This window comes from Engraulis encrasicolus, chromosome 22, assembly GCF_034702125.1.
Source record: "Engraulis encrasicolus isolate BLACKSEA-1 chromosome 22, IST_EnEncr_1.0, whole genome shotgun sequence".
NCBI lineage: Eukaryota > Metazoa > Chordata > Actinopteri > Clupeiformes > Engraulidae > Engraulis > Engraulis encrasicolus.
The window spans coordinates 25,012,445-25,022,444 of record NC_085878.1 but is presented as its reverse complement, the minus strand read 5'-3'; the positions used below and the strand labels follow the sequence as shown (position 1 = coordinate 25,022,444).

The 10,000-nt window shown below is 44.9% G+C and overlaps 1 protein-coding gene across 2 annotated transcripts in view; it reads right to left on the bottom strand.

The window, feature by feature from the left end:
* Window positions 1–10,000, bottom strand: part of lrrk1 (leucine-rich repeat kinase 1) — a 113,103-nt gene that overhangs the window by 23,137 nt on the left and 79,966 nt on the right. The window contains exons 26-29 of one of the 2 annotated variants that reach the window (XM_063188833.1): window positions 9,128–9,208; window positions 7,876–8,073; window positions 5,225–5,502; window positions 1,813–2,007 (exon numbers count right to left, since the gene is read on the bottom strand). In XM_063188833.1, coding sequence (XP_063044903.1) covers window positions 1,813–2,007; window positions 5,225–5,502; window positions 7,876–8,073; window positions 9,128–9,208 — 752 coding nt within the window. The remainder of the gene's footprint in view (window positions 1–1,812; window positions 2,008–5,224; window positions 5,503–7,875; window positions 8,074–9,127; window positions 9,209–10,000) is intronic. The other variant, XM_063188834.1, reaches the window with a different exon arrangement.

Genomic DNA, 10,000 nt, shown 5'->3' with positions numbered 1-10,000 from the left:
CTGCTGACAGGTTGGATCTGTTTTTGACTTGGTTGAAAACCACTGCATTTGTTTGCCATTTGCAGAGGAACATCTGTGTACCAACACCAGAGCTTTTTAAGAGCACACAAACCTGAAAACCAGACGGCTTGAGCACTATTTGTGCAGCTGAGAATTTTTGCAGAATACGACAAGAAATATATATACGGGTTTTGAATTGTTGTCTGAACTCCATAGTTGGAAGACGGTTATTCAATACTTTCAATTTCCACCTTCCATGAGACAGTATTGCAGTAAAAACGTCCTGCTTGCATAAAATTTGTGTTGGATGGATGGATTGCGTCTGGCTTCTTGGCTGGTGACTTAAGTGTGTGTGTGTGTGTGTCTCTCTCTCTCTCTCTCTCTCTCTCTCTCTCTCTCTGTGTGTGTGTGTAGGTGTGTGTGTGTGTGTGTGTGTGTGTGTGTGTGTGTGTGTGTGTGTGTGTGTTTTAACCGTCATGCCTTTCTGTGTGTGTAATAGCTTCATCATCAGCGGTGCCACGCTGAATTCAGCGCCATCTATCACGACCACGTAATGAGGTCATTAGGCCTGATGGCCATTCATTAAAGCTGGCGCAGCACACGGCCAGCGACAATCTACATCTGCGCAGGCAGCCGCATGCATTAGCCACTGTAAATGACTTCAATAGATTAAGCGGCCCGGCGTGCCAGACAGCCGAGTACAGAGGCATGTCATAGGTATGAACAGATATGAATGGTAATGGAAAGGAGGTGTGTGCGTGTGTGTGTGTGTTTGTGTGTGTGCGCATGTGTGTGTGTGTGTGTGTGTGTGTGCGCGCGTGCGTGTGTGTGTGTTTTTTTTAACTGTGGTGAGACCAGATGACTCAGGCTGCGAGGAGATCAGAGCGTACCCATGTGTATCTTGGCAGAAAAGAATGCCTATACATACAGTATGTGTGCATATGTCTATATGCTCAGTGTTTGATTTTCTATAGGCTAAGTAGCAGCTTTTAATGGTTTCTTTTTATTGTTATCTAATCTGTTTTCATCAAGATGTCAAGACTTGCCATTGATTGGTGGTCTGTAAAACAACGTGAAACGAACAGGCCAGTGTTATCTGCAGTGTGCCTGCCCCAAAGAGAATTCCTGGTCTTTTGTGCAGACATTGTTATTGTAAGAACCAATCTTCTGATTCTCCTGATACAAGAATTGAATAGAAGAATACAGTAGAGTACAGCCCAATACAACACAACACCATACCACCACACCCCATCACACTACACTACAACACAATGTACATTCACATTTCGATGACAGAAAGGGGCAAAGGGGTCAGTTGTCCAAGGCCCAGGGGGAGAGGGGACCCAGAATTGGATGTTCTTTACATTGCACTATGTATGGGTGTATTGGGTGGGGGTGCCCTTTCATATAACTTAGTCACGGGGCCAGCCAAAGCTGTAAGCGGCCAATCAATTGAAATTTAGCATATATATACAGTACATATATACGTTTTTAATGTATTTTTTATGGGCTTTTTGCCTTTATTTGAGACATTTGAGGACAGTGAAGTGTGACAGGAAGCAAATGTGGAGAGAGAGACGGGGTAGGGATGGCAAATGACCCAGGCCAGATTCGAACCCTGGGTGCAACCCTTGGGCATACAAGCCCAAATGTGGGGGGCTTAGCGCGCTATATGTTTTTTTAATGTATATACACGTATTTTATGAGCATATATGTGTATATGTACAGTATATATGTATTTTTCATGAAACAACTATTTCCCCCGCTTTTTCCCCTTTTTTCATTGTAATCGTGCTCTGCTCCACGGCTCACCTTTTCAGGCTTGGTGTTCCAGCACTCCATCATGAGGGCCTGTAGGCAGTAGAACTGCACCTCCTCCGGGGTGCCCAGCGTGGGCCGCACGCCCTTGGCCAGCTTCTTAGCTATCTGTAGCTGGTGGTGGCCCAGAGCCGGGCGACGACCTGACAACAACTCATACAGCACCATGCCATACGAGAACATGTCAACCTGGAGGAGGAGGAGAGAGAGAGGGAGAGAGAGAGAGAGAGAGGGAGAGAGAGAGAGAGAGGGGACGTGGAGAAGGATAGAGAGTAGAGAGGGGAGGGGGGTAGACAGAGAGAGGGAAGGACAGGGAGAGAGAGAGGGAGAGAGGGAAAGAGGGAAAGAGGGAAAGAGAGAGATTGGATAAAAGTGTCCTCTCAGTGCAATGTAACGCAATGCAATGCAGTGTAATGAAAGAAACAGATATGACTCAAAGAAATGCAGACAAAGACCATTTACATTAGAGAATGTGACAACGACGCAGAGCGTCAGAGAACAAGGAGCGGGTCAGAAAAATACAGACAGACCATGACAGAGACAGGGCCAGACACAGCCGGGACAGTATGGAGTGGGGTGTGGTGCAGTGTAGTATGGTGAGAGGTGAGCAAGTACTGTAAAGACGAAAAGAGGGGGGGAATGAGGGGAACGAGGGGAAATGACTAAGTTAGTAAAGGAGGGAAAACGGGGGAATCGGGGAATGGGGGGAGGGGAGACCTACATTTCATAGTTCCCGTAACATGCTACTCAACATAGCTCAGTAGACCCGATATGATGAGGGAGGGGAGGGGAGACCATGCCAAGGGTTATGCAATGGAAAACAGGGCTGAAGGAGAGAGAAGGAGAGAGGAGGAGAGAGGGAGAGAGGAGAGAAGGAGAGGAGAAAACAGAGCTCGCCTGTGCTGGCACCACCCAGCCCATCTATGAATGGATAAGCGTTGCGCTCTCGGCGGCCTGAATGATTCTCTTACGCCTTACGGCGGTTATTTTTAGAAATAACAAACCCACCAAAAAAACACACTCACATACAAATCTGCTGCTCCCCTTGGAGCCCGCTGTGGTTTTAGCTGAAGTCATGGAGGCAGGAAAACTCCATCACTATCAAAGCATGTGAAACACGCAGGAAATCTAAAGTTGGGGCAACGGACTGGAGACGCCTACCCAGCATGCCCTGCTGCCCCTGGCTGGCTCGGGGGAGAGAGGCTATCATTACATGCATATAAGGCAGCGGCTTTTCACTTTCCCTCTTTCTTTCTTCCTTTGTTTTTTTTTCCTTCATGCGGTTGTTGCCCTCCTTCTCAGCCCAGCTCAGCTATAACTATTAACTCAGGTCTTTTTTTCCTTCTGTCATTCGCTCGTCACCCTCCTTCCCAAACCAGCCTGGCCCAGCCCAGTTGTAACTCCTAACCCATATCTTTCTGATTTTCTTTCTTTCTTTCTTTCTTTCTTTCTTTCTTTCTTTCTTTCTTTCTTTCTTTCTTTCTTTCTTTCTTTCTTTCTTTCTTTTTTCAATTGTCACCCTCCTTCTCCACCCCAGTCCAAGCCCAGTCCAGCTGTAGCAGTTAACTTCAGAACTTCGACCGCAACCGGCAAGGCCCCACGGGAGTCGTGTGTGGGTGCTACAAGGGACTGCTCGGGCAGGTTAACCTATTGACACCAGAGGATTTATGGAGACCATAACCCAGCAGTGGGTAGCCAGGGCCGGCCTGGGCGAGGGAGATTTAGATGCCCGTAAAAGAAAGGAAAGAAAAAAGGAAGAAAAAATAGGAGAAGAACCCACGCTGGGCGGGTGCATCTCGGAGGCAGACTTCATACGGACATATTAAAACTCCGTCAAAGAGCCACACGCTCAGTCGACGCGCGCACGTGTGTGTGTGTGAGCATGCGTGTGTGTACGTGTGTATGATCAAAAGGACACTTACTTAGTGTACGTGTACGTGTGTGTGTGTGTGTGTGTGTGTGTGTGTGTGTGTGTGTGTGTGTGTGTGTGTGTGTGTGTGTGTGTGTGTGTGTGTGTGTGTGTGTATGTGTGTGTGTGTGTGTGTGTGTGTGTGTGTATGGGAGGGAGGGTTCTATTCCTGTGTGTACGTGTGTGTGTGTGAGTGTGTGTGCGTGACTGCATGAGTACATGTGTGTGCACATGTGTGTGTGTGCTTGTGCTTGCGTGCTGTATGCATGTTATTGAGGGAGCTATAACAAGGAGGGCAGGGTGGAGGAGGACCAAGAGTGGTGAGTTGTGTTCGTCCACATGTTCTCCTCATTTGCTCCAGTCCAGTCCAGGCCTGACGCTGTGCTGAGCTGAGCTGAGTATAGAGCACTGAGCACTAAGCGCTGAGTGATCCTAATACTGGAAATCTGACTCAGCAGTGGCTGCAACCTATGATTTTATTTTTCTCTTTAACCGAGAAATCGGTTGCGCAGACAGGCAGACATGATGACACACTCGCTCACTCACAGCCAGTCCAAGTGCACAGGGCCGGATTAATGCACAGGCTAGATATGGCTGCAGCCTACAGGCCCCCACCTACCAGGGGCCCCCTGATTGGGCAAAAGTGAAAAATGGCAAAATTGTGACAAGATGCAATGCTGGAAAATGAATCTGTCCTGTTGAGTACAGTTAGTAGACAAGTTATCCTTAATTCCTACCTCGTAATTATGACACTATCTATGTAAATTTGTCTCGAAATTTGCCTTTCGGGGGGCCCCACAGCAACCTGTAGCCTAGGGGCTCCAGGCCATCTTAATCCGACCCTTTGCGTATGGTGCAAACACGTCATGGGAAAGTAGAAATAGAGAAAGCTGGGACAAGAAGATGCAGATTCCAAACTTGGAGTCTCGGAGTTAGTTGTGAGCCATCAACCACAGGGTGTCACCCAGTAAACCGTGAGAAGGAGACTACAAAGGCAGGCTGGGAGTAAATGTCTGACTCTTGTGCAATTTTGGACGTGAGGTTGGCAACTGATCCGATCCCAAGCCAGCCTCCCACAGCATTAATTATGACAACAAAGGCACTTTAATGTCGATAGGTGGGTCGCAGCTATGAAAGAACATTAATACTTGTGTTGACTTTGTTGTGATACTGTCCACACCCATTGAATTAAAGCTCGATGGACATCGGTATTGTTAGTTCTGGCTTTACTGAATTTAAGTATTAAATGTTAATCCGTAGGTGAGTCAGCTTTTTAATCAGACATATCAAAGTAAGAAAAAGGTAGAGGATTAAGAAAGCAAACCTGAAAAAGACCAAATGAAAATCTGAAATCATTACTTACCGCAAGACAGAGGAAGCACAGAATATGCATAATAAAACATAGGTTTTGCTGTTTTTTATTTCGTCTTTTCACTTTTACACTGAGCAAGGAACTGCCTTGGGAATCGCATTAAGAAAATCACACTGATACATTACCTTTTCATCGTAGACAATTCCCGGTCGGATCTCCGGGGCCTGGTATCCCGGCGTTCCCTCCACTCCGAGAGCACCCTCGTGGAACGACTGCCGTGATATCCCGTAGTCAGACAGCTTGACGTTGACGGGGTCGCACACTTCCAAGGACCAAACAAGGATGTTGTCGGACTTGAGGTCGCAGAAGATGACGTTCTTCCTGTGCAGGTAGGCCAGGCCCGCCGCCACCTGGTACGCTGCCTTGAACGTCAGCATGTGACCCAGAGGCAAGAACTGAGAACCTGCACAGATAAAGTTAAAGGTAGTTAAAACGTGAATGAATGAATGAATGAATGAATGAATGAATGAATGAATGAATGAATGAATCTTTATTATCCACAATTGTGGAAACTTGTCTGCAGCTTCACCATGTAAAAGACATATATGACAGACAGGTGAGACATTACACATTAAGAGACATTACACATTTACTATTCCAATAAATAGATGATTAATGAATAAAATAAGGACGCGTATGTGTTGGATACAAATCCCACTTTGTTTGCCATAGTCACCGGCAAAGGAATAAAGAGGCTAACTGTAAGCAGCAGACACTCTATTTGGAGATAGAAAGGTTCAACATTTTTTATTCTGCACACTTATTTGAACTTAATTTAATCGTGACAATTTCAATCGATTTTATATGTAAGTCAGTTAAATATTTTAAGTCAGGCCAGACACCACTTAGTATGTGTGGCCTTGAAGGCCAAGGACGGATAAATGACAAACATTTTTACACACGCATCTGATTGATCTGTTCTTTTTAAAACATTTCTTTATGAAAGTTATTTGTTCCTTTTTTTCACACAACCCAAATCACTCACTGAAATGATCTGACAAGTCTCCCCTGTGAGTACCAGTTTTGTGGAAGAATCAATTTACTGTAAAATCTGTTCTGTTCTTTATCTCATTTTTGTCACTGCATCACTTTTTATAACTGAGAGCCTGTGCACTGATGGATGACAGGGGGGAAACATTTTTCAGCACTTTTTACAGATTTGATATGAAAATCAGTTAAATATTTTATAAACCTGTCTTATGAACCTGACTATTTTATACTACTCTAATTTACAAGTTAGCAAAATACTTTAATCTCAATTTTAATCATACCAGCTTTTTACACTGCAGTCATGCATTTAGAGTTAATGGAATTGTATTTCATGAGTATGGTACATAATGCATGTGCCTAACATCTCTGTAAGGCAAATCAACACCTTTTTATTTCAAATGTCCACACATGGCTGATGTGTTTGTTGAATAACAATAAAGCAAGTCTACGTCTACGCCTGAGTCTAAAGACAGGACTGAGGCCCGATCCATTGAGACAGCAATGGAGCATAGCAAGTCCAGGCAGTGGAGGAGGGCAGGATACTCTGCATAAATAAGCACACGCCATGCTTGGGTGGATGGACACTCGTGAAGGGAGAAAAAGCCTATACTGTAGTCATTGGAAAAAGGAGAGTATGGGAAGGCGGGTGAGAAGACATTAGGAATGCTAGCACTTTCAAGCAGAAGGGATTCACTAGCTGCTGAAAAAAGCTACAGTAAGCTACATCAGAACAACATTTCGATGACATTACCAAGAGTCTTGAGTAACATATTAATACATGGTCATTACCATTTTGGTGACATTAAGGTTGACAATAAGGCTCTGCATGAAAGCATGATTAAAGTACCTTTAGTCTTCAACTCCCCAACATAACAGGTTGGAAGGAGAATTGTATTTCTTATAAATCATTTGAACTAAAGAGCTATATGTTTTGTTGCAACCTATGGAAGGTAGTAAATAGATTTTAAGATTGAAAGAAAAAAATAGTGCTTAATGGGATTCCCTTTTCACTGCTCGTTTGGGCCTTGATACCACAGCACTATCAGGGAGTGGCATGTGCTATGCTACAACTTTTACAGCACCATGATGCTTGGTAGCAGAGCAGAAGTAGGGCATTGAATGTCCTTTGTGTTGTCTTTTCAAAATGCTGGGCAAGGAGTTACAGTACATGTCCTGAGCTAGTTTTGCTTGGTGGTGCTTGCTTTGCTTTTAGCAGAGACTGGCCATTTGCAGGACGTCCTACATTTAGTGAGCTCAGGCTCCACAAGCACAATGTACCTACAGTATGCTGTATGCTTTTCAACACAGTACTTGTTGGGGGTGCATGCCATTCTGTGATCCATGGGGACACAGGTTTGAATCCCAACGAGACTCCATCTCTCTGTTCAACTTACTTCCTATCCTATCCTGCAGGTTTGGGCAAAAATAAACTTTAAAATAAATAGTGTGTGGTGCTTGCTGAAGAGTTGCTGGGTGGTTACTGCGCCCCTGCATGCCTTTTGTGAATGTCTGTAGGGGCTTGTATGCCTTCATTTGATAAGACAGTCTGAGATAGCGTCAGGACGTGAGTGGGAGAGAGAGTTGGAGGAGGACCGGGAAATGACCTCAGGCCGGAACCGAACCCGGGTCCTTGACGCAACACTATATTGAGTCATCACACACATATTTTTCCCACACTTTGTGTAGAAAAAAACCCCTTAAAATCATACAATTAAAAAAAAAATCATTAAACATTATACATAATACACATACCATACCATAATAATAATAATAGTCAATGCCCCACCTTTGGCGCGCTCCTCCAGCACGTTGTTGAGGCTGCTGAGTGGTGCCAGCTGCAGGGCGAAGCAGAGCGGGTGGATACTGATGCCCACCAGGGGCACGATGCACGGGTGCTGCAGCGAGTGGAGCATACTCGCCTCCTGACGGAACTCCGAGAAGCTGCGCGCCGCATCCAGAGACTGGAGATGCTTCACCATAGTGTCTATGGAGAGAGATGGAGAGAGAGAGAGAGAGAGGGAGAGAGAGAGAGAGAGAGAGAGAGATGGAGAGAGAGAGAGAGAGAGAGAGAGAGAGAGAGGAGGAGAAGTTTAGAAAGTAGAGAGGGGAGGGGGGTAGACAGAGAGAGGGAAGGTGGGGGGCAGAGAGACAAAAAGTTAAACGAAGTTGGGAGAGATGAGGCAGACAGACAGAGATCGATCGATGGGAGACAGACATGGAGTTAGATAAATGGAGAGTGTGTGTGTATGAGAGAGAGAGAGAGAGAGAGAGAGAGAGAGAGAGAGAGAGGGAGCACATGATGTATATGAAAAAGATCGAGTTTATGCATGAATATTAAAATTGATTTTGAGTGAATCGATGAATATTGATGACAACAGGCAAGGGCATGTGTGTGTATGAGTACGCGAGTTTGTGTGTGTGTGTGTGTGTGTGTGTATGTGTGTGTGTGAGAGAGAGAGAGAGAGAGAGAGAGAGAGAGAGAGAACGACAGAGAGAGAGAGAGAGAGAGAGAGAGAGAGAGAGAGAGAGAGAGAGAGAGAGAGAGAGATAGAGAGAGAGAGAGAGAGGTGAAGTATGTGCTTGAGTGAGGGGGACATAAATCGAAAGAGCAAAAGAAGGACAGGCAGCGCAGGGGGATAAAATATATCAATGAGGTGTAGGAGGAACATCCGTGACAATGACTTTCTGTGTGTGTGTGCGCGTGCGTGTGTGTGTGTCTGTAAGAGTGCGAGACAGAGAGAGGAAAAGAGGAAGACAGACAGGGTGATTGAGATTTACAGATTAAAATGAGAGAAGCAAGGGCATGAGTGAGCAAAAGAGAGTAGAGGAGAGGAAGAGAGAGAGCAAGATGGAACAAATGAAAGAGATCTGCACTCAAGTGACCTTAGACAGACAGGAAGGAAGGACGGCTTCCTGAAACAGCCGTTTTGCTTTTGTTAGTGGCATCTGATCAATGTGACAACTTCCTGAAAAGAGTCGTTTTTGTTTGTTAATGACGTCTGATCAATGCGTTGGTTGGTTCACCCTGAGCGACTCACTTTCCCAACGCTCGTCAGAGACAACAGAGGCGGCGTTCGAGACGTTCGAGTCCGAGGGCATCCACTCTCCCTCATGGCTTCCTGATGGTACAGAAAACATTCACTTTTTTTGGAGGAGAAAGCCAACGCACACCAGAAGTTTCGAGGCGCAGGTAGCGGGTACTTGTTCGCTTCAGAGGGAAGATGCCACAAAATCTTGTCCATTCAATGCTCAATTTGATTAAACGAACAACATTCTCAACTTTTTACACAAAGAAAAAAATAAAACATTAATCCCACCAAAAAAACCTAGACTTCAAAGATTCAGATTCAAAACGCTTTATTTATCTAACATGTTGCCACAATTGAAAGTAGTCTTTGATTGAAATCTATAATCGTTTAGTTGTGGAGTGGGTGTTTGAGTAATGAATTTTCTGTGTGTGTATTGCATTTGGAATTAATGATGTGAGTTGAGTCAACAGAAGGAGCTTTTTTTTCGTGTTCAATTCACTTCCAAGGTGTTTCCAGCTGGACCTTGACAGAACAAATCATGGAGTGCTTTTACATGCAGTTCAGTATCCCGAATATGATTGGGATATGAAGTATCCCGAATTTGCGTTTGAGCATATAAACACCTTTCCCAACTTTTTGGGATACTGAGAAATCGGGATATGCTATATTCCGACAGAACTTGGGATACTGACGCATGTAAACGCCTTATCCCGAATACAGGGACTTCCCATAGAACGCTGTTGCTGGTATCCAGGCTACACACATTTGAAGAGAATTCTATAACGACTTGGATATAACGTTCTGTGCTCATATAAACACCTTATCCCGAATATACCGGTATTCATAACTGGGGTATGCCTCATATTCGGGATACTGAACTGC